General features: G+C 32.9%; 2 protein-coding genes across 2 annotated transcripts; both read left to right on the forward strand.

The window, feature by feature from the left end:
* The first annotated feature begins 4,809 nt into the window (after positions 1 to 4,809).
* PARP1 (poly(ADP-ribose) polymerase 2) lies at positions 4,810 to 13,473 on the forward strand. The gene is made up of 20 exons (XM_011030472.1): positions 4,810 to 5,128; positions 5,794 to 5,843; positions 5,932 to 6,148; positions 7,180 to 7,366; positions 7,473 to 7,785; positions 8,352 to 8,547; positions 8,618 to 8,779; positions 8,879 to 8,939; positions 9,061 to 9,124; positions 9,208 to 9,459; positions 9,776 to 10,013; positions 10,101 to 10,213; positions 10,298 to 10,374; positions 10,523 to 10,683; positions 11,169 to 11,360; positions 11,492 to 11,600; positions 11,732 to 11,814; positions 11,976 to 12,113; positions 12,557 to 12,739; positions 13,146 to 13,473. Exons 1-20 carry the CDS (start codon positions 4,985 to 4,987, stop codon positions 13,194 to 13,196), a joined length of 2,991 nt encoding a protein of 996 aa, XP_011028774.1. The 5' UTR covers positions 4,810 to 4,984; the 3' UTR covers positions 13,197 to 13,473.
* Positions 13,474 to 16,110: 2,637 nt separating this feature from the next.
* Positions 16,111 to 17,566, forward strand: LOC105128692 (LOB domain-containing protein 16-like). Its single transcript, XM_011030474.1, has 2 exons — positions 16,111 to 16,630; positions 17,096 to 17,566. Exons 1-2 carry the CDS (start codon positions 16,328 to 16,330, stop codon positions 17,444 to 17,446), a joined length of 654 nt encoding a protein of 217 aa, XP_011028776.1. The 5' UTR covers positions 16,111 to 16,327; the 3' UTR covers positions 17,447 to 17,566.
* Positions 17,567 to 25,126: the final 7,560 nt, after the last annotated feature.

A 25,126-nucleotide genomic window follows, 5' to 3' on the forward strand; every position in this document is an offset into this window, starting at 1 on the left:
ACTCGGTGCATGCTTTTCCTAGACCTTGCGCAAGGTTTGAATTGGCAACTTTGTGTGCACCAGTGGACATGTCAAAGAAAGCCCATTGTCTAGCTATGGACATTTTAGAATGTGTGTTGTTTTCATGGATAAAGTTAAGGTTGATGTTTTAATGTGGCTCTAGCTTCTGAGCACAATTTGGTATTGTATTTTAAACGAGAGTTGGATAGAATTTTAATTTTTTTTTGTTTAAAATTAATTTTTTTATATATTTTTTTAATTGCTTTAATATATTGATATTAAATTTGATTTTCTTAAAAAAATATATTATTTTGATATATATTCAAGTAAAAAATACTTTAAAAAACAACTTGCTACCACACTCTTAAACACTCTCTAAATAAAATGGTCTCAAATAGAGATACCTCAATGGTTCTCACTGTTGCCCCTTATCCAATATGTTGCATGATTTTTAGAATTAGCAATCACTAGATTTTTTTGTTTGCATTATATTACGAGTGGATCAATTTTTTTTTCTAACAAAAAAAAATTCAAATGGTGATGATCTTAATGAACCCATATTAACATGATTTACTTATAATCTAAGATAATTCTAGAGGAAGAAAAAGGAAAAAAAAAAAAAGATAATAGGCCCACTACTACACTCTTAATTAGGTTGGGTTTCAAAAAAATCAACAAAGAATTTGGCTCATCCGGGTCGATCCAAGTAACCTAGATAAGACCCAACTATATATATATATATATATATATTGCTGCCAAACCATTTAAACCATAAAGAGTTAAAGATAAAAGGCCTAATTTCTTCCACCTTTAAAGACATATCAGTTGGGAAGAAAAGCAGAGGAATTTAAGCCACACAAAAAAAGACTTTAAAACACGCTTGTTACTTGTTTGGTTCTTTACCGTTTAGATTTACAAAATCAAAGTAAAATTAAGTTGTTGTTATTTGTTTATCTTTAATGTTTTGTTCTTCATCTAGAAAAGGTATTACTAACTCGCTCGATTAAAGCCATGATTTTATCTCTCACCTTCTTTTTTGCTATTGTCATATAAAAGATTAAAATTTTAGTTTGAGAAAGAAAATGATATGGAATAAGAGAGAAAATTACAGGGTTTTATTTGTCATTTTAGAACCAGGAATTAAGACCATGTAATTTTACTTTTTACAAGAAAAAAATAAAAACTAAAGAGCAACGAAAAACCAAATTCATACGAGGAAGGGGTATAGGTTGTGTTTACAACTTGCATACTTTTATTGGTACATAGTAGCACCAAATGCTAGCCTTCTAGTTTTTTAGGGCCATCCAACATTGATTTCAAATAAATATGGACTGGTCGAGAGTGTAGTTATAATTATTTTTAAATAATTTTTTGTGTTAAAATATATATTAATAATATTTTTTTAGTTTTTAAAAATTATTTTTGATATTAGTATATTAAAATGATAAAAAAATATTAATTTGAATTAAATAAAAAATTAATTTTTTTAAAAAAACATTTTTAAAATATAAAACCAAATAAAAGAAAGAACTTCGTTGAGAAGTAAACCCCACACCTTGCAAGGACACGTAAGAGGAAGGCCAACCTTTTCAAGTCCTTGACTGCGAAGAAAACAGTAATCAAACAGCCAACGAGATTTATCACTTCTTTTAGCAGTCTGTCTTCAATATGTGTGAGTTGTGGGGTTTTGGGATTTATGCTTTTTGACTTTTCCAGCACCTGGTTTCCTTGTACCCATGCGGCTCCGTCTCCCGTAGGTCTAATGATTATTGTAAGCATGCAACTATTTGCTCCTGAACTGACTAGGTTTTTAACTAGTTAGATGTTTTGGTCAACTTTTTTGATCTTTGACCCGATGATTATATTGGGTCCATTACCAAATTAAATTTATTATTTTTAATATTTATGTATCAAAGTAATTTAAAAAATATATAAAAAATTATTTAAAAAAGTAATTTAATTATTTATAAAAATATTTTTCCAAACGGTTCCAAGTCTAGCTTTTAAGCCATGGTCACATTACTGAAAAACACTCCTGATGAAAAGCATTCATAGCACTTTACAAGAGGACTTGGAAAGTAATAGGCTGTGAATGTGATTGAAATTGTGTTTTTTTATTTTTTTATTAAAAATATATGTTTATATTTTTTAAGTGTTTTAATGTATTGATTTTAAAAATAATTTTTTAAAAATAAAAAATTATTATTTTAATATATTTTTAAATAAAAAATACTTTAACTACAACTGCTATCAAAATTCTCAACAAGCCATTAAATACCTGGGAATCAGATTTTTTGGAGCAATGGCGCCACTGTTCCTGGCGGCAAACCTTCTGGCTTCAGATATTATTGAAAGCATGTCATGCTTGTTATTTTGTTATTTTTTTTAATTATATATATATAATAACTTATTATTCAAATTAATAAATTTACACATTAATTTTACTTTAAATTTAATTTTTAAATCAAAATGTTCTCCTTTTAATAATTCAAAAATACAAGAGAACTACATAATTTATTATTTTATATATTTTACTCAATACATGACAGATAAATATATTGAAAAATAAATCTTAAATTCTAATAATACATGTTTATCCGATGATATCACAGCAATATCTATTTATCTTTAACTCGTGAGTTTAATCGGTGTGAAACTATATGATATTATCTAAATTTTTTTTATTTGACAATTTAATTTATAATTTAAGTCTATTTATCTCTGCATCCTTTTATTTGACCGCACATTAGAGTGGCATAACTTTAAAGTTAAAAGAGCTTTCGATGTAGCTCATTGAGTGATAAGTTAAAGGATGAGGTGGTTCACTGTTCACTCATGTTAATGTAGTGCATTTCTTTGTCTTTCTCTCTCTTTGTTTTTTTTTTTTTTTTAACTTTTCTCCTTTTTTGTTCTTTTTTTCTAAAAACATTTTTATACAGTTTTTCTAAATTATTTTTATCAATTTTAATTTTTAATATTAAACTAATTAAAAATTTTACTATGTAATTTTTTTTTTAAATATTGTAGATTATTACAGTATTTTTTCACGTGGTTTTTCTGTTTTATTTTAAAAAAAAAATTGTTAATTTTTTTAATATTAAACTGATTGAGAATTTAGTCTTGTAATTTTTAAAAAAATATTATTAATTACTACAGTGCTTCTCCACATAATTTTTTTTCTCTGAAATTATCTTTTTTTATTTTTTTTATTTTTAATATTAAATTGGTTAAAAATTACAATTACAATATATGAGAAAAATATTGTAACTTTGCTTGTAAATTACTATGAATCGCTATAATGTTTTTTTTCACATGATTTTTTTCTAATTTCTTTTTTTATAATATTTTTGTAATTATATTTATCGATTTTATTTTTTTAATATTAAGCTGGTTATAATTTAATTCTGTAATAAAACTTAATCATATGGGGAAAATATTGTAACTTTACTTACAAAACACTATGGATTGCTAGAATGTCTCTCTGCATGGTTTTTTTTCTTGTGATTTTTTAAAAATTATCTTTGTCGATTTTATTTTTTTAATATTAAGTTGATTGAGAACTACAATTACAAGTCATTACAAATAAGGCTAAATTATATGAGGAAGCACTGTAACTTTCATTATAAAATACTATGAATTGCTACAATGTTTTTAACATGTTTTTTTCTTTTTGTTTTTTTTTAAAAAATTATCTCTGTCGATTTTATTTTTTAATATCGAGTTTATTAAGAATTTAACTTTGTAATTAAAAAACAAAAACATTGTGAATTATTACAGTGTTTTTACATGTGATTTTTTCTAAAATTATCTCTGTCTATTATTTTAAAAACATTAAGTTGGTTAAGAATTATAGTTACAAACTTACAATAAAGCTAAATCATATGGGGAAAGCGTTGTAGCTTTTCTCATAAAACACTTTGAATTGATACAATATTTGTCTAAATGATTTTTTAAAAATTATATTTGTTGATTTTATTAAAAAAAACACTATAGTTTTCCGCACAAAATATTCTCAATTACCACAATGTTTTTTATCATGGGTTTTTTCCTTCAAAAATTATCTTTATTGTTTTTTTTAATATTAAGTTGGTAGAGAATTTAACTTTGTATTTTTTCTTACTTTTTATTAACATAAAAGTTAAATTATGTGGCAAAAGCACTATATTTTTTCTCACAAAATATCGTGGATTATTACAAATTATTTTGTCCAATCTCTCAGTTTTTTTTATTACTAACACAACTTTTTTTTCATATCATGAAATATTAGCTCCATTATATTTTTAATTTTTATTATTTATCTAATATTGATTCATAATTATAATATTATTAAATATATCTATTTTATAAACTTATGATAGCATACAATCATTATATGTATTTCATGCCCCCGTCCATATATCTAATTATAAATTATGATATTTTGAATGAAATAAATCCAGAAAAGGGGCAATATTATACCACATCCATGTTCATCTCATAGTATTATATGAAGTTTTTTTTATATAAAATTTTTAACTAAAATTGTGTTATATAATTTACGTTTTGGATTTTAATATAATTACATATAAAAACTTATTAAACATGAATTTTAAAATATAAAAACCTATCATTACTTAAACAATACCTAATTTATTTTAAGTAAAAATTATTTTTAACATCAAAATATATTAAAAATAATTTTCTATTATTAGTTGAAAAATAAATAAAAAGATAACATAATCAGAAGTATGAGAATATATTAAAAATTCATTATCAGAATAAACAAAATTATTTTCTTAAGAAAATAAAAGAGAAAAGGATTGGTAAAGTAGAGCAGAGGAAAACCCCAAAAAACGCGCAAGAGAAATGCCATTGTCACCATCCATCACAGATTTTTCTTTCCTATTTTTTCTTCTCTACCAAACACCCAGATATATAAATACAGAGACTGACACACACACAAACACTCACTCACTCACTCTGATCGACTAATAGAAGGAGAGCCATGGCGAACCCTCAGAAGGCATGGAAGGCCGAGTACGCCAAGTCGGCTCGTTCTTCCTGCAAGACCTGCAAAAGTATCATCGACAAAGAGATTCTCAGGCTCGGCAAAATGGTCCAGGCCAAACAATTCGACGGTTTCATGCCTGTATTCCTTTCCCCCTTTTCTTCCCTCTTTCATTATCCCACTGTTTTTCTTTTTCTTTTTTGCATTTTGCTGCGCTTTGTTTCTTCTTTCTCTCTTTTGACAAAAAAAAAGGTTTAAAAAACTGTCAATTTACGAGTCTCGCTTGCTTCCCCCGGTCTTCATTTCATTGTTCAGTTTTCTGCCGAGGCTTAGGTCTATACGTTGAGGCCTAGTTACCGTCGATTCGCAATTCCATACCTTGGTTTACTGTATCCACTTTTTTTTTTTTAATGCCTTAAAATGCATGCGATTCTTTGAACCAGTCTTCGTAATTGACCCAGGTGTCTTGTCACATTCTTGAAACTTTAGCTGCTCAGGAATTATCTCCTGATTTTTATTATCTGTTCGATATACAATCTACTACAGGAAAGAATGATTGAACTTTGAGTTGTAACTTTTGTTTCTTGGTTTTCTTACTCAATCAAAGAAAGATAGACACATATTTTAGGACTCATATAGTTGTTGATGTTTGCGATTTCTTAGATGTAAGTAAGTTTTCTCTCTCCCTGTTTTTTTTTCCCCTTCTGAGTTGACCCTTTTGAATTATATCCTTTATCTTGCCTGTTTTTTCTCCAAAATATCAACCTAAAAGAATGAAGTGTGATGTGCATCTGTTTTCTGAATAGATGTGGAACCATGCCAGTTGCATTTTGAAGAAGGCGAATCAGATAAAATTGTAAGCGTTTTTGTCGTGGTAATAATTATTTCCGAGATAATATGGATGGATGCAATGATTAAACTTCTGTATATCTTCTTTCTATTAGCATCGATGATGTTGAAGGTATAGAGTCACTTCGATGGGAAGATCAGCAGAGGATTAGAAAATATGTTGAGGAAGGAGGTGGTGGTGGTAATGACGGTGGTAGTGGTAGTGGTCCTCCAAGTGCAAAGGCTGCAAAGGCTATGGAATACGGTATTGAACTTTCACCAACTTCACGTGCAGCTTGCAAGAGTTGCAGCGAAAAGATCATGAAAGGAGAGGTAGCTTTACACGTTTCCTGGTTTGGTAAATTAATTTGTTTTTCTGATTTTGCTTCTTTTCACAAGAAGATTGATAAACTAATCTACATGTCTATGAAAACTCCTTACAAAAAAAAAAAATTCACATATCAGTTGATATCTGGTGCAGCAAGGTATTATTGGAATGAATGATTGTTTATTCTATGAATTTCAATTCTGAGGGGCTGCAGATTATTATAATGGATGTGTAGGTATTTGATTTAGGATGGTTTCAGAGCTTTTACTTACATTTTATTTTGCAATTCCTGCATCATTACTTGTGTTGTTTTGGCTGCTGATCTGAATGCATTTGCCTCCTTTAGTTCTTAATAGCTTTTACTAGTGGTGTTTGATTCTCTCTTATGAGGCCTCACGCTGCTTTTATTGGCTATAAAAACAAAGAGAGAGGAAAAAAGAAAGAGTCTTGCTGGATTTCTCTCTATCTGTTCTTTGTGCCCGGTTCCTTGTTGAGAAGTTGGCCAGCGTCTGGTTTCTTGGTTAAAATAAGTTAAGGTTAGAACCAAGAATTGGACTTATTAATTAAAATAGCTGTGTGCTTGAGAACCTTCCATCTTAATTTTTACAAAATGTTGGGCAATTTCAATTGATGTGTGGGTCTTTGGGATATTAAATATATTTTTGTTGAATACTTGGAAGCTACGTGACCAGTTTTTGTTCTGCCATCCTTCTACCTTGGATAATGTCGAACTATAGGAGCTGGAATTAACAAATGTGTGTGTTATATGAGCATATAAGTCGCCACCATATTAGAAAGTTGTTGCTATTAATGTGACAAATTCTTGATGTTAGAATAATATCTTATAAAACCATGAGATCTGAAAAGGTGTGTATTTCTTCACTTTTATGATGTTGCTTCTATCTCACATAATAACAACTTCAATTTGGTAGACTATTTGATCTTTTGAGTCTTTTCTTTAATAACTAGATCATGCTAACATGACTATTAATTAAGCTGCTTACATTTCATCTTTAAAAATATGAAATCAATCTAGGTTCGTATTTCCTCGAAGCCTGATGGACAAGGACCTAGAGGATTGGCATGGCATCATGCCAATTGTTTCATGGATTTGTACCCATCTGTCCAAGTAGATAAGTTGTCAGGATGGGAAAGCCTTGCAGCTCCAGATCAGGCGGTGGTTCATTCTCTGGTTAAGAAGGTTCCTTCTACTGCTAAGACTGGTATAATATAGAACGAACTGTGCTATGCTGTCATGACTGCTGTGTGTTTATATAGATACACATGTCACTGGATGCAGTCTCTTTCTCATTGCTGTTGTCTTCTTAGGCATTAAAAATGAGGGAAAAGAGGATGAAGAACTTCAACAATCATCTTCCAAAGCTGGAGCAAAACGTAGAAAAGATAGAAGTGGTGATCAGACTTCAAAAGTTGCCAAATCTGAAGCAGATGCATCAACTAGCAGGGCTGCATCTGCAAAGAATGATAATGAATTGGATAGCAAACTCGAGTCCCAATCCAAGGAATTGTGGGCCCTAAAGGATGACCTTAAAAAGCATGTGACAACAGTAGAGTTGCGTGCAATGCTGGAAGCGAATAACCAAATTTCTAATGGATCAGAACTTGATTTGCGAGACCGTTGGTAATATCTTTTAAAACAATTCAAGGCATGCATGTTATGGAATGTGTGATTTCAGCATTAGCAACCATATACAAGTTTTGCGTTTTATCATGAATGCTAATGCACATGTTTTTCCATGTTACTAAGACTTAAAAGGGATAAACTTTTAATGTTTTGAGATGATTAATAATATCCCTGGATAGGTTTTTATTGGTGTTGCTGGGGTTTGGACCTGGGGACACGTACTGCTGAAATGATTGTTAGTTCAACAGATGGTGAAAGGTCATGGACTTTTCTGTGCAAGTTCAGTTGTAAGCTTGTTGCAATACTCTAATTTCTTAATGTTTCTCCCACTAGTAATGATCATGGAATTATCATTGCCCTGATAAATAAGCTTGGATTTAAATATACATGGAAGTGCTTGTTCTCAACATGCTAGCTGTGACTGTTAAACCACTTGATCGATATATTCAATACATTTATGAGTTATTGTGAGTTTGTAATTGTCATTATGACATCACTATAGACCACGGATTCCCCTTGCATGGAATTTTGATGCAATCTTTACTGCCATAATTCCTTTATAGTGCTGATGGGATGGTTTTTGGAGCACTTGGCGGCTGCCCGATGTGTTCTGGCTCTCTTCATTATTCTGGAGGTATGTATAGGTGCAGTGGGTACCTGTCAGAATGGAGCAAATGTTCATATTCAACTCGTGAACCGGCACGTCTTAAAGGAAAGTGGAAAATTCCTGAAGAAACTGATAATCAATACCTTAACAAGGTATACTATTGAGAGTTGTTTCATGCAGTTATTATGCTAATGGTAAATTGACTCGCTGCTTGCTTTGCAGTGGTTTAAATCACAAAGGCGTAATAAACCAGTTAGGATACTTCCCCCACCATCATCTAACAACCTTTTTGGAAGTCAAGCTACCAGCCAGTCTCAGTCTTCAAAGAGTGAGAGTCTGGGAGATTTAAAAGTTGCTGTTTCTGGGTTACCCAATGAATCCCTGGTATGGCATATATTCTATAGTTTGGTGAAATTATTTGTCAAATATTGTTGTAGCTGACGCACTAATTTTGATCATTTTATACTTGAACTAATTCTTCAGAAAGAATGGAAGGGAAAAATTGAGGCAGTAGGTGGGCAGCTTCATGCCAAGATCAAGAAAGGTATTTGCTCCATGGTTTTGTTTTTGAATTAAATAATTATTGCTGCTATGAAGAGACTGACTCTTGCTGTTGATTTAAGACATTTCTTGTTAGTCATTCTGCTTAATGAATTACATTGCAGATACGAACTGCTTTGTTGTGAGTGGTGTAATGTCTTCTGAAGATGCTGATATGAGGAAAGCAAGGTAAAGGTGCTTTCTATTTGCTGATCTTACTAAATGTCTTCTTTTTTCATCATAAGTTGACTTGGTGTCATTTGGCTTGACAGGAGGATGAAATTGCCAATCGTCAGGGAGGGTTACCTGGTTGACTGTTTTAAAAGACAGAAGAAGCTTCCATTTGATTCTTATAAAGTTGAAGCCTCGGGTGGGGTTTCTAGTATGGTCACTGTCAAAGTGAAAGGGCGTAGTGCTGTGCATGAAGCTTCTGGTATGCAAGACACTGGACACATCCTTGAGGATGGGAAAAGCATCTATAGCACAACTTTGAACATGTCTGACTTATCAACTGGTGTTAACAGGTTATCTATAATGTCTTGTGTCAGCTGATATCTTTAGTTTTCCTTGGTTTTGAGTGATAGTGCTCCGTTGATTTTTTTAAAGTTTGCCCACATTTATTGCTTAATTCCTGAAGATGAACTGGCTTTGAATGGTCAATAAGCTTTGTGTTGAAAAAGGATAGTGACTATATGGCCTGAACTCATTTAATTGTGTCTAGTGCTAATTAGACTTTTGAAGTTTGATATGACCAGCTAATGCAAGAATTGATTTAGATTCACTACTTTGTTTATGAGATATTTTCCTCTCTTCTAACTTTGATCTGTTTCCTGTGTAAAGCTTCTACATCCTTCAGATAATACAAGATGACAAAGGGTTAGAGTGTTACGTGTTCCGTAAATGGGGCCGAGTTGGAAATGAGAAAATTGGAGGAAGTAAACTGGAAGAGATGTCAAAATCAGATGCCATCCATGAATTTAAGCGTTTATTCCTTGAGAAGACTGGTAATCCATGGGAAGCATGGGAACAGAAAAAGGATTTTCAGAAGAAACCTGGCAGATTCTTCCCATTGGATATTGTACTTGCTTATTTTGTTTTCCAATCTCTTATTCTTCTTAGTGCTCCCTGCTTAGTTCTCAGTTCTTATTGATGTCTAAATTTGTAGGATTATGGAGTAAACAGACAGGTGACAAAGAAAACTGGGAGTGATGCAGACAACAAATTAGCTCCTTCACTGGTGAAATTGATGAAGATGCTCTTTGATGTTGAAACATACAGGTATACACTGCTTTCCTTTTCACTTTTGACTTTTTTTTCTTTGGGTAATTGTATGTGTGAAAGACCAGATCTTGTCGTTTGCAGAGCTGCTATGGTGGAGTTCGAGATCAACATGTCAGAAATGCCTCTTGGAAAACTGAGCAAAAATAATATCCAAAAGGGTAGTTACCTATTAAAAATCCTTTTCATTTGCTTTCTGATACTGAAGCAGATCTATTTCTGATGCTGTAAAAAACCCTGACGTTCTGAAATTTGATTCGTATTTCTTTGTGCCAAGAGCCCTGTATTTATCATTTTTTACTTTTCCAGGTTTTGAGGCTTTGACAGAGATCCAGAATTTATTAAGTAGCAATGCACATGATCCTTCTATCAAAGAAAGCTTGATAATCGATGCCAGCAATAGATTTTTCACTGTGATCCCTTCTATCCATCCTCATGTTATCAGAGATGAAGACGATTTTAAATCAAAGGTACAGGAGGCCAAGTGTGATAAGATCATTGATGTTTTTTACTCAGCTGCCTTTTTGTGCCTCTCTTATGGTGGATATTTGGTTGGTTGGTTTCCCTATGGTCATAGTAATTACTAACTCATTTATTTGTGACTTGCAAATCGATGCTGTGTTGAATCTTTTAGTGGGGACTTATATGCTGTATTAAAAAGTGTCCTGCCCAATCTCAATTACTTACCTATGCACCTCTCATCTTGACCTTCTCTTTTAAGCCTCGCTGAAAGTCGAGTTATTTTCGCCCTAACTTAGAGAAAGAAGTGAAATTTGCTGCCTCTTCTTAATGCATTGTATACAGAAGGTTGAAAATAAAATTTGAAGTCACTGGAAAATTATCCATTAGGGGCTCTCCAATGACTGTTAACTGAAGTTTAGTGGTGACTATATCTATCTCATGTACCATGCCAGTATGAGGAATAATGTAGTTCACTATTTTGTTTCTACTGTAGGTGAAAATGTTAGAAGCTCTTCAGGATATTGAGATAGCTTCAAGATTAGTTGGCTTTGATGTGGATAGCGATGATTCCCTTGATGACAAGTATAAGAAGCTCCATTGTGATATATGTCCGCTTCCCCATGACAGTGAGGACTATCAGTTGATTGAGAAGTATCTCATTACAACTCATGCACCAACTCATACGGTGGGTTAACCTTCTTTATAGTTCAAGCCCTCAGCACTGGCTCTGCTGGTGATGAGTTATTATTCCTTATTTTTTCCTTTCTTCCCCGCCATCCTAACAAAGTAATCACTGGTGTTTGATGTTATTATCAGGATTGGAGTCTTGAACTGGAAGAAGTATTTTTGCTGGAGCGAAGAGGAGAATTTGATAGATTTGCCCCTTATAGAGAAACGCTTAAGAACAGAATGCTGCTATGGCATGGTGAGTATCTCTTAATCAATTATATCTACGTACAAACTGCTTTTGGTCAAGGCTCATGGATACCTGGAGCTTCAGCAACATGATTACAGAATCATATATGTAAGTGAAACCAAAAAGCTGCTCCTCTACAGGTTCTCGATTGACGAACTTCGTGGGAATACTTAGCCAAGGACTTAGAATAGCTCCTCCTGAAGCACCAACAACTGGCTATATGGTTCTCTTTCTCCCTCTTTGTTTTTCATTGTGTGCATTATGTGAACACTTACACATATTTGGGTTCATAGGCCTTGGATTATCATTTGTGATTTTCACTCGCATGCCTATTGTATCCTCCTCCCTTCTACAAGGCTGATGATTGAACACTTTGTGTTACAGTTTGGTAAAGGGGTTTACTTTGCTGACCTGGTCAGTAAGAGTGCTCAGTATTGCTTTACGGATAAGAAAAATCCAGTGGGACTGATGCTTCTCAGTGAAGTTGCCCTAGGGGAGGTCTATGAGCTGAAGAAGGCAACGGTGAGTTCACATCCCATGATGTATATGGTTTGTTAGTGTGGGTATCTGTGCATGTCCACATGCTTGGTTTGAGTTGGTAACTAACAGTGTGCATGTACCCATTCAACATGCCAAAAAACAAGGCCATTATCCTGTTGTGGGCTTGAATGTGGGGTTCTAGAGATAATTGGCCTTAACCTTTGTTGCATGAAGTCCTTGCTCAAAACATACTAACTTGTGCCTGCAAGTTGGGCACAATTTCCCTTATTCCACTTGCTGTAAGATTTCTGATTTAGTTTGCATAATGACAGCTTCCTCACTGGATTTTCTGTAGTAGTGAAACTTGCTTTAGTCACCCAATATTCTCAAATGTTGGTAGGGTGGAAATCTGACACATTCAGTCTTCTGTTTGAATTTGTCTTTCATTCTTTTCTGAATAAGAACCACAAGTTTATTCATCACAGTATATGGAAAAACCACCGGAGGGAAAGCACTCTACTAAAGGGCTTGGCAAGAAGGTACCTGAGGAGTCGGGATGTGTGAAGTGGAGGAATGATGTCATTGTACCTTGTGGCAAACCAGTGTCTTCGAAAGTCAAGGCCTCTGAGCTGATGTACAACGAGTACATTGTTTATAATACAGCTCAAGTAAGTTCTATCTGCCTGGCAAAGTAGAAATAAAACCTGCTGATGCGTTGCTGTTACCATTTCAAATTTAAATTCAATTTTCAATACCTCATTAATTAAATGATATATCTCATTAGTAGAGTTTTTTGGTGGAAGTTTGGTATGGATTAAAATTCTAAGATTTGATCCACTTTCGGAACTTTATTTTGACTACTGTACAACTTGATCAAAATGATCGAATCGAAGTCTTTTGCTGCTGTATCAGAGTGGTTATCTGGGTTCTGCCAAGTAATTGAAATAAGTAATGCTCAAGGCAGAATTCATATGATGAATTATCTCTTACGATTACTTGATGATTTTCATATGATTGTACTTTTCCATGCCCCATATATGGAGCAGTCCTTAAAATAGTGGTTTTCTTGGACAGGTTAAAATGCAGTTCTTGTTGAAGGTGAGGTTTCATCACAAGAGAAGATGAGGACGTTGTCTTGCCTTTCAAGGATACAATCACTACATTGCCTATGAAATTCATTTTGGATACCGTAAAAGGGTTCTGTGATGAGATCTCTTTTTGGGGTTTGCTGGAGATCTATCAACCTTGGCATTTTGCTTGTGTAAATGGTGCATGGATTGTGAAAACATGTCTGAATGTTTAATTATAATAACTAGTGTACAGATTATGGGAATTGGTATGATGTATCCAATGCTTTATGGGCTGCCCTCTTTTGCTATTCATGGGTTTCCCCCTCATTGTATGAAGGGTTTTGGGGGTGCCATGCTGGGATGCAAGCATCCGAGCGCCTGGGCCAAAACTATATGTAGTCATGTTTAAAATTTAGGACTGTGATTGCAACTCTTAGATAGCAAAAACTTCAGAAGTAGGACCGGTGCCATCTCAACCATGTATGTCCGAGTCTTAGCACTTAAGGTGCATGTAAATTTGTGGTCCGCTGCTGCGATTGTGATCAGTCTATAAGGCATCTACCAAGTGATTGGATTAAGGAAAAAGCTTTAGTGCAAACGTAGAGTCGACTGGTCACATGAGCATGGAGGAGAAGCAGAACTATAAATTTGGAAGCTTGCACTTTAATGTGGTGTCAGCCACGTTTATGTAGCAGAGGAGGTAGTTGATAGATATACCAATCTATTCTGTAAACATAGAAGAAAAGGTGGGGCTGTATGTCTACAAATCAGAAGGGTATTCTATATTGGCTAATAATCTCAAAAAATCATATTTCAGAGCTTTGTAAATATGAACATGCATGCACGATTGAGGGAGGAAGTTTTTGCTGTTAGAATGGAGGGCGGTGTGTTGGTTAAGCCTTAAAAGCTTGCATGTGTGCTATGTGCAAGGATAATGTTACAAAGGGATTCCAAAATCAGTGATGATTATGTCATGGTTGAGAGACCAGAAGCTGGAAAGATTTGCCATGCCAATTCCCGAACTGCCTGAAACGGGTTGGCGAGGAAAGATGTGATGCAGTGCTAAAGCTGAGGTAAGAAACATGATATTTGCTTGCACTTTTCTATTCAAAGTGCCATTTTCCTTTGCCAGGTTGACGAATCCTTCGTGCTTTTTAAGCTGTCCCTTTGCCACACTATTTTATTTAATATTTATGTTGTTTTAGAGGAGGGACGTGGCTGGCTGGTCCTAGCACCATTTCCATGACCTTCACTCTATCTCCCCACAGCTGTTTCGTTGTTCTGATTATGTGTTACCTTTACGCTGGGCAAATCTATTAAATGATCGCCTTCATGCGTTGAAGTTCCTTCACATGTGCTGATGCAAGGGGCAGTCATGCTTCGCATGTTCTCTCCACAACAAGCTTACGTCTTGTTCAATACCTTGAGCTGTGAATCATTGTAAAAAACATGCTTCACTTAAATTATATACGAGAATGATCGCCATGGAAATGGTAAAACAAGTCTCAAAATATCACCAAGACAATGCATTAAATAAACTTAAAATCACGAACAAATACTTTTAAGGAGCTCGATTAAAGCCCCCCCTCTCTATATCTTTTTTCCTTCTCCTTTTGAGAGCGAGACAATCCATTTCTTGGATCTTTGGACTTGCAAGCAATTGTGACATGACATCATGGACCACCATGGTATTGAGGCCAAGCCAACCATAAGAGGTTGGTACTCTCTCTCTCTCTCTTAATTTTATAATTTTACGAGTTTGAATATTAAAAGTAACATTTAAAGAAATTAAATTTTTTAAACATATTAGTTCGAAATAAATTTTTTAAGTTCAATTGATAAGAAAACTATTCTGAGAATATTATTTTTGTTGATAAAAAAAACCTGCCAAACCAGCCATTGCATTCAAATCTCCTATTTAAACTATATTTTATTTTTACCAAACCAGCCATTGCATTCAAATCTCCTATTTAAACTATATATATATATTTTTTTTATCTTTCTAAAAAATTCATAATTCAAGCCACAATATCCTTGAACGAAGACATTTAGAGTTGCCTCGTGTTTTGTCTCTTGTAATAAAATCGAAGCCTTTGCACGAGGGCAAGGCGCCCAACTTCACTTAGCTTTTCTAGAACTGAACACACTTTAGGCAGGCGAGCACTAATCCCATGACATGATCGACATGAGAGCTCAGGTTTCCATAGGCTCAAAAAGTCAGCTTCGCTTCTCTACGCAACCAAGGGGTCATAGATAATCCTTAATCTGTACGTAAATTAAACTTAAATATCCAATTGCTTATATTTAACTCTTAAAATAACTATTTTTAAGACATTGAACTGATAGTTGAAAAATAATAATGTCTCCAATGTTTGATTCCCCGAGTAAAATTCCTGATTTACTTGTAGTTAATTTAAATTTTTTAAATACACTATATTGATTTGAGGATGCATATTCAAGATTGTTTAGAATAAAAATTTAGTTTAATTGATGTACAAACTGGTATGAGATAACTCTTATCATTGAATTAAAATAATTTTAAGATTTAGAAACTCATACAAGTAATCATGAATTCGTCCCTTTAACACACATTAGTCCTTAACTAATCACTCACGATGTCTTAAATTATTAGATTAGTTGTCGGTGAACAATCACCGGAAGGTGGAGGTTTAACACCACAGCCACAAAGCGACAAAAACATCAGTTCCCAGGTGCGGCGTTCGGCGGAAAAATAAAAACTTAGCAATCAAACGTCCCAAAAATCAAACTTAAAAAAGTAGCAGTAAGAAATTTCAAAAGCAAACTATATATTAAATATATTAATTAATCAAATCATAAGACAGTATTAGTGTATAAATCATGTTAATTGAGTTGGTCTTTGTTAATAAAATAGAAGCCTCATATTTGTTAATAAAATAGAAGCCTCATATTGCATAAGTCCATTGATAAATGCTCCCTCAAAACCCTACATGGTGGGCTTCGATGTCTCCCATTTACTCTTATAAGAGATCCTTTATGTCCCTTACTCCTAAAGCCCCCACCTCACTTGATCCCCTAGCCAACCATACCACACACACACTAGCCTCATTCGTTTTTTTCGCACCATTTCCTAGTGTGCTCGTGTGCCTTTAAAAAAATTTCAAGATTCTCTTCTTCTCTCTGTTTCTTTCTTTTGTTTCTCCCATCATGGCATCATCTGTGACTGGCACTGGCACTGGCACTGGTTCTCCTTGTGGAGCATGCAAGTTTCTCCGGAGGAAATGTGCCTCCGATTGTATCTTTGCACCTTATTTTTGCTCTGAACAAGGGACTGCTAGGTTTGCAGCCATTCATAAGGTTTTTGGTGCTAGTAATGTTTCCAAGTTGTTGTTGCATGTCCCGGTTGCCGATCGTTATGAGGCGGTTGTCACTATTGCCTATGAAGCTCAAGCAAGGATCAGAGACCCCGTTTATGGATGTGTTGCACATATTTTTTCCTTGCAGCAACAGGTTTGTGGAATTCTTTGTATCTTGTTTACTCACAATTTATATAGATATATATGTTTTTCTTTTTTTTAGCATATTTTTCAAGCATACCATGGATCATATAGGTATACAGTACAAAATTTTCCTTGGCTGTATTTTGGTTTTTTTTTTTGGGAAAAGGGATTCTAGAATTCTGGTTATTCATCTCCAAAAGGATTTATGATTTTCTCTGAAATCTAATGCATTATATTGTGTTTTTAAGGATTTTTTATTTGGTTATGTTCAACTCTTTCCGTAGGCTAGCAAGGGAGGATTAATTTTATTTCCGAAACCCACCAAGTTTTTTTTTTCTCTGTTGATGATAGAGGGTCTTGCTTGTGAGCCCTTGGTCCTCAAATCATGTAGCTGCAGGTTTCATCTTTACAGATATAGTGTTAGTGTACAAGTTAAGGAAGTTCTAATTTTTGGTAACTGTTTTTGCTTTTGTAGGTGGCATGCTTACAAGCACAGTTGATGCAAGTGAAGGCTCAACTAGCACAAAATCTAATCGATTCAACACGCATTAATATAGAGAAGACGCATCATCAGTGGCAAGGAAATAACATTTCTGGGGTGTCATCATTTCCATCTTATCAAACTTACATCAATCCAATCTCTCCACAAAGCTCACTTGATTCGGTTGACCTTAACAACAGCAATATTGATCATGGGATGATGGATATGCAAGATATAAAAAGCGGAGAGGAATTTGCATTCCAATCCTGTTCCAAGGTCAAAAGACCATACAATAGTGACTTGGGTGAGCTTCAAGCACTGGCACTAAGAATGATGAGGAACTAATTAACAGAATTCGTCATGAACATTATCATGTTTCTTTAATTTCTGCGCTAGCTCATCAAATGGATAATCATGTATATATACTGAGATCGATCCCATCTAAAAAGACTCCAGTTTTGATCATCATAAAGCCTGATAGAGGCATTAATTTCCCTTCTGTTCAATCAGCACAAAATCACGTTGTAACAGCTTGAAAATGAAACTCCATCCCTCTCATAAGCTACTACCAATATTTAATTGCTAGCTAGAGTGGTTTAACTTACTTTCTGAAAATATTTTAGTTTTCACTGAACAACAATAATGGGATTCTCAACTTTCAATTGTTTTACTTTCTTCTTCTTCTTTACTTTTACTTGCAATGAATATTATAATTTGGAGAAAATATTCTATATTCTTCACCTATCAAGTTGGGGGATAAAATAAGGCTTATATAGATACAAATTTGAACCCTCTGTTGTCTTTTGCCAAAAAAACATACCATACCACCTCTATTATAGGTGTTAACTAGAGATGACAGTCTTAGATTAATTTGTAGTTGGAATCCCAAGGTTAATCTATCTTTCTTCTCTGTCAAGATTATTGGCCCCGGCTGCCCTTTCATCAATTCCAATTATAACTTAGGAAAATTTCATCGCAAGAAATGGGGATCTGGTAATTAGAGAGGAGATGAATGCTATGATTGTAGTTAAGGGCAGAGGCAAGCACCCTTGTGGATAGTACCCTTTAATGGCCCTACTTGTCTCGGGTTTATATGTCGTAATAAGTAGGTTTACCTAACAAAAATACTCTTATGTGATTTTAGTCCGTATAATCTATGACCTTGTATCCATATATGTAGACAAAGTGTTCCCTTGATTGAATGCATTGGGCTACACCATGATCAAGTAGCTAGCTTTAACAAGTTTTGTTTAACCGAGTAAGAAGATGGAGGGTTGTTTTGCTCTCTAAAATCTTTAAATAATGAAAAGCAATTTAAAAAACGAACTAAATTAACGAAGCCATTGTCCAAAAAACAAGAAATGAATTGTTAATTCATGTACATTGAGTGGATGTGTTTAATTACTATTGTGAAGGAAGACGACATTGCCGAACTTGTTTGTTGCAGCTTCAATATTGATATCGTGTTGTGTGCCCAGACCCCGTCGTCCAGAGAGATAGAGAGGACCTTTAATGGGAGAGAAAGTTTGCGTTTTATAAATGTCAATTTCTCTTCAAATCATGGTGCTGAAGGAGGAGGAGAAGGAATTCCATGCATCAAACTTGAAAATGTATTTGTATTTTTGTTTTAAGGCAATAATGATGGTGTTATAATAGTTGTCATATGATCAAGAAATCCTTCGCAGTTATTTGATTCATGACTATTAAAAAATTTAAATATATTAGTTTTATTAGAGATTTTAAGGATAAAAGATTGATTATAGTTAGAAAAAATATTAGTTACTCTATTACATTTTATTTTAAATATACTGTATTACATGATTTAAATATTTTGATTAGTTTTTATTTGATAGCCTGTATATGGTTTAGGATAAGAATTTATTTTTATGAATACATCTAATAATTTGAATCTATTATGCAAGGTTGTCATTTTTTTGAATACATCTAATAATTTGAATCTATTATTCAAGGTTGTCATTTTTGTTTTGGTAGGTGTTTTGTTTTTGTAATTGGAATTGAATGTTTCAGTTTCAGAGTGTTTCGGCGTGCCGTTTCAGGGTTGTACTGTTTATATATATATATTCAACAAACATAATTCAAATTAAAGATAAATTAATTATAACTTATAAAATATTTCTAAATAGTCAAGATTAAATAGATCTTTAACTTAAAGTAATTCAACTTAAATAAAATATCAAAATATTATGAAATTAAAATGTTTGAACATAAATATTTTAAATATAAAGCTAAGTCAATGTTATTAAGGCTAATAAAATTTAAAACATCCCTTATTTTGCTCAAATTCCTACAAAGTATAAACATGAAAAAAACAACATGAGTATAAATTATATATAGTGATAAATCTAATTTTAAAAAATTAGTATCATTGTTAATGAAAATAGTAATAATAAATTTTAATATTATTTTTAATATCATTATTATTAAAAATAATAATGAAAAATAGCTTTTATACTTGCATGCTTTAATTAATTAAATTGAACCATGTTCAATTTGATTCAATGACTTTTTAAGACTGAAACGGAACATGTAGAATGAAACTGGAACATTTCTGCTGAAATTTAGCCAAAAGATCTGAAACGGACCGAGATTTGAAATGAGATGAAAATTGTTTAATTTTGTTTCTTTTTTGAATTGGTATGAAATGTTTCGGTCATTCCGAATGAAACGGAACCGACAACCTTGCTATTATGGGCTCTTAATTTGTATATTGCGATAAAAAAATAGTCCCAATTTAAAATTTGTAAATATTTAAAATAATTATGAGAATTTCATGATCAACTCTTGATATTTAAATACCATCTTATTTATAAGTTTAATATTTATACCAAAATATTGACCATTAATTCCATGAATTAATGGTTTATGGGGTTATTAAAATATCAACCAAGTTTTCATAAATTTAATAAATTGATTATTAAATTTAAAATGAATGCGCGAGCATGCGCACATGCACACTAACTAAACACACAACATGTATTTTGGGGAAGTTATGATTTTTTTGTATTTTTGAGAGACTTGACTATATGTAATATGCAAAAAGATATTTTTTATTATTATATTAATTTTTTATATTTTTGTAAGGCCATGTTGGGTGAAAACTTAATTTTTCTTGAAATAAAACTATTCAAAACAAGCCTTAAAGGTCTTTGCTAAACACATCCTTAAACCAAAGAAACCTTAACCAAAAAAGCAAATCAAGTAAGGTCTAATGACTGACCCAATTTTGAACTGACTAGGTTGACCTGAATGGACTAACTCGATCAGGGTTTATTCGAACAAGTTAACCTAGAAACAAACCAAAATAAAGATTCAAACTTAAAATAGACTCCACATAAGTAAAAACATAAAAATTAAAAATTTCTTAAGAAAAATAGATCAAATAGAAAAAGTATGAATACAAAGAATACTCAAACTTAAACTCAACAATATGAACATCAAACTAAACTAAATTTCAAAAAATAAAAAGCAAGGTTTCTAATCGTTATGAAGCATAGATCAAGAATCAAGTGTTAGTTCACTTTGATTATTCCTCAAATATCATGGTTTTCTGAAAAATAAGTTTCAATTTAAAACTAAAACTTTAAGATTAAAACTCATAAAAATATGTCATCGACGCTGGACTCCAAACTTGATTTTTTTGATTTCAACAATCCACATTATCATAACTAAGAATACTTAAATAAAAAAGAACTAATAAAAATAATAAATCATCACGAACATGCAAAAACTTCAAGCTTAAAAACTATCAACCTAAAACAACCTGTATATTTATGCAATTTAGATTCAAAATGTTTTCCTAAACCTTCAACCAGTATTAAATAAAACTCAAAAACCTAAAAACATGCAAAAACAAAAAAGCATCAACCTTGCTAGCATATTTGATAAATTTTAAATCAAACTCAGACATAACAACATAGCATATTAAAGAAATCATTAATATGTTAATATGTTAGCACGTTGAAGCATATTAAAGAAATCATTAATATGTTAGCACGTTCAAAACATTGCATTTAAACAATATAAATTAATTTAGCATGTTTCATGGACTCTACTTTTAAAGTTTATAAAAATATATCTTTTATTATTTTTTTTAATATAAATAGATATAAAGTTTCTAGAAGAGTTTATTAGGATTCTAAAATATTTTAGATAATAATACAATATCTCGAACCATTGTTTCAACCAATAACCGGTGATTCAATAGTTTACCTTGATCATTTGTCTGGATTGGATTTAAAAAAGAATTTTTTTCAAGGAATAAGAACGAAAGAGGGGAAATGAACCCTCTTTCATTAGCAAGATTGGTTGTAAGAGACGAGTGGTCCAATTAAATTTACTCGAAAAGACTTCATTAGCAAGATTGGAAAGACCATCACCTCCAATCCTTCTTTCATGGGACGCATATGTCCTTTCTGTAAGGTCGTTTGTTATGCTTGCTTGTCTTGAAGGTACTTTGCTGTACTTGAAGGCCTATTTTCACATTTTCCAGAATTCTTATGACCCCTCTCCCTTTATTTATTTTTTTCTCCGAATTGGGGGTACAGGTCAAAAATTGGGGTTCCAGCGACGAAGAAAAGGTAACGAGTGTTGCACTTAACTATCCTTATCCTCTGCATCTCTGCAACAAAGTGTTCAAAAAGAATCGATAACCTTACTCAGTCAAGCGGCATTGGATAATATTAATAAAATCCCAGGTTCTTCGAGCCCATGACCATGAGGTATATATATATATATATAATATATAGAAGTGTATATTATAAGTTATAACCATTTCAAGTCAAGCATCGACTAACAACTTTCACACCCAGTCTTTACAATTGGACAATCGAACACAAACAAAAAGGAGAGAACAGAAGTAGAATCTGTTATTATACATTCCTCTATTGGACTCCATTAATTGCACTTGAGAAAGTGATAATCATATTATTCCAAAGGGTATCCATCGATCCCATTAATTAATGAGATGTATATTAAATGGTAGAATGTGGGCTCTCGGAAGAGATGTGTCTCGAGAAAGTTCGTTGTCTGAGAACCTAAAAAGAGAAGACAAGAAACAAGGACTGGACTTTAGTAAACACAGCCAATGAATTTAACTAAAGAGATCAAAAGAGAAAAGAAGCTATGTGGTCTCTCTTCTTTTCAATGGTCTCTTCTTAAAGGGGAGGAGCGCATGCTAATGGTGTTGGAACCGTGACAAACACTTGTTCCTACCAGCATTATTTTTGTCTCTGTCAAAATATATAGTGCAAAATTATTTAAAGGATTCGCTAGCTGTGGACAAAATTTTGGGTCAAGTGTTCTGTTTGATTCACAGGTCTGAGAGGCAGAGAAGATATGGTATTGATATGGGAAATTCGAAAGGGGGCTCTTGCTAAATTTAATTGGTCAATAATCACTTATCATGTAGACCTGAACAACTTGAGATAAATTAAGATTTTGATGGTGTTAAACATATATATATATATATATATATATAAGGGAAATAATTATCCTCCATGGTTTAGTGCAAGGGCCTAGCCTTCTAAAAAGATAATAATAAAAAAAATGCACCATAAAATTATCAAGCTGGCTAGATTTTCAGAAGTGTATGAGGAGTGGACCATGCATCTACTCCATTCAAAAAAAATAAAATTGTGTTACCCTAAGAAAATGAAAAGGAATTTATGGTACAACTTGCTTGTTGTAAAGCAATTTTCATTCACATGACAGCCAGACAAGTGTTCGTGATGTTTCAATTTGCTCCTAAGAAATAGACAAATTATTAAACAACTAGAAAGAAGACAAAGGGGAACAGAAAGATCAAATAAATGGTTGGGGAGAAAAATAAATAAAAATAAAGAAAGAGTACCAAAGTGTTGACTGGGAGAATTTGCACCAAAGTTCAAACTTAGCCGTTTGATTGTGGGGTCAATGACGTATTGATTTGGATGGAAGAATGGCCTTTCATGTAAGTTGAATCTGCATTTTCTTTCCCTTTTTTTTTGGTCAAGACACAAAATTATCATCGCTTGTAATTTATGTTGGCCCGAATTATTGGTCTAAATTATAAATTAATCTTTATCTTTATAATTTTTTAAAAATAATTAACTAACTTTGAAATGTGTATTTAAAGTTGAACCGATCCCGAAAGTACATAAGAAAAAAAAAGGCAATAAAAGAATTGCTATTAGGCCGAAGAGCGACCGTCTTTAATGGCTGTATGCCCTTCGAGAGTCCGAGCCTGTTGCAAATTGGCTTCAAAAATATCTTGGACACATTTCGGGACGCTATCCATTGGCGAGTAGCTATTTTCAGAAACTAGATCATGAGGGAGAGCCTGCCAATACAAAGTCTACTAGAAATCATACACTTGTGTGTGAGTTAGAAATGCAAGAGAGTAATCCTCAAACTAGGAATTAAAGTCCTCCCACCCCGATTCATTTCTTGACCGCTTGACTGCTATTAAAGAGTAATTCAAATAAAAATTTGCCATGGAACTTCTCAATTCACAACCCAAAAAAATAAAAATCAATCTAAGAATCTTCAATGTTAATGCCCTTGACTCAAATATAAAAAAAAATAATGAACCTAACTTTTCAAACACTTAATTACCATGGTTTTGGAGAATTAATGATCTGCCCTTTAAGTTATGAACAACCATTTAATTTCTTAATTGTTATTAAACCAGCCCAATTTGTAAGAATTCGGACAACATAGATAGCTTGTATCACATCTGTAATAAAATCTAGTAAATATGAACCAAATGTATGGGATCATTTCTCACCAAGGATGGGCTTAAAGTCAAGACCTTAATTTTCTCTACCATGTTGATCTTGTGCTCGTTATTGGATGCAGAAGTTGAAGGATCCCACATATTCTAATAATTTATCGCATACACGAGCTAATGCAATTAAATCCCTTACCGGATAACAACCAGGGATCAGAAACTTGTACATACAAATAAAAGTGTTTATATGATCATATGCATACAATATTCAGATATATTTTATATCCACTTTGACGAGAAATGGAAGAACAAGTCATAATGTCCATTCAGTATGGGAAATGGAGAAATACTGATGATTAAGCATTCAAAGAACTAGCACTAAATCAAGCATTTCATTGATTAGTTTCAGGCTTAACACCAAACTTGGATCATCACACATTGCTCATTCTCCAATAGTGCTTCATCAACTGTAGATGTGTGCGTGCGTGCGTTAGTTATAATATATATATACATATATATATATAGTTTCATGAAGTATGCGCTTTACGCTCATTGATTACAATTTAAGTCGTTCCACCAAGATGCTTTGACAAAGGATGGAGAATGGAAATGTTCTGCTCCTCAACATATATATCCAGTTTAAACTTCATTCATCTTCCATGATGAAGAAGCAAGATGAATCAATGTATGAGATTCTGATAAATCAATGTAGGAGTTCTTTCAACTTTGTCTAGCAAGCAGAGTAACTCAACCCTGAAATTCAATATTATAATCCATGATATATTCACTTGAAAAGGATTCGAAGTTCTAATATCAAATTCATCCGCCAGTGACGAAAACAAGTGTCAGTTATGTGGATTTAGCCAATACAATTCTCAAATTTTCAGTCTTTGTTACACCAAGTTCTTATACTAAATTAACCAATGTATGTAACAAGGAATCGCATACATCATCGGTTTCAGCTTTCAAAAGAAGAGACTCAATGTAGTCATTGCACCGAGCATATATAACAAAAAGCAAGTTCCTATAGAAGCTAGCATAGATATCTTTAAAAGAACGAAGGTGCACGAGCAGCTTTTTTATTCGAAACTATCCCGAGGATCACATCTAACAAGGCTAATATCATTGGTCATATTTGGAAGATCGAGCTCAAATTGTTAATTAACAATGGTACTGAAGAGGGCAAAGATGCTGATAGGAGTAGTTAGGAGACATAAGAACGTACGAATTAATATTAATAGCAAATTCTTATCTTTTTGGACAATGTGTGTGTTCATACCTAATGTAAATGCATTTGG

The sequence above is a fragment of the Populus euphratica genome, unplaced genomic scaffold, assembly GCF_000495115.2.
Source record: "Populus euphratica unplaced genomic scaffold, PopEup_1.0 scaffold11.1, whole genome shotgun sequence".
NCBI lineage: Eukaryota > Viridiplantae > Streptophyta > Magnoliopsida > Malpighiales > Salicaceae > Populus > Populus euphratica.

Excerpts from the sequence above, each read along its gene's own strand:
- LOC105128692 (XM_011030474.1), top strand. The coding sequence starts at position 16,328 with ATGGCATCATCTGTGACTGGCACTGGCACTGGCACTGGTTCTCCTTGT. Across the intron at positions 16,631-17,095 it reads TTTTTTCCTTGCAGCAACAG|GTGGCATGCTTACAAGCACA; the intron begins GTTTGTGGAATT and ends TTGCTTTTGTAG.
- PARP1 (XM_011030472.1), top strand. The coding sequence starts at position 4,985 with ATGGCGAACCCTCAGAAGGCATGGAAGGCCGAGTACGCCAAGTCGGCT. Across the intron at positions 11,361-11,491 it reads CTCATGCACCAACTCATACG|GATTGGAGTCTTGAACTGGA; the intron begins GTGGGTTAACCT and ends TGTTATTATCAG. Across the intron at positions 12,740-13,145 it reads TTGTTTATAATACAGCTCAA|GTTAAAATGCAGTTCTTGTT; the intron begins GTAAGTTCTATC and ends TTTCTTGGACAG.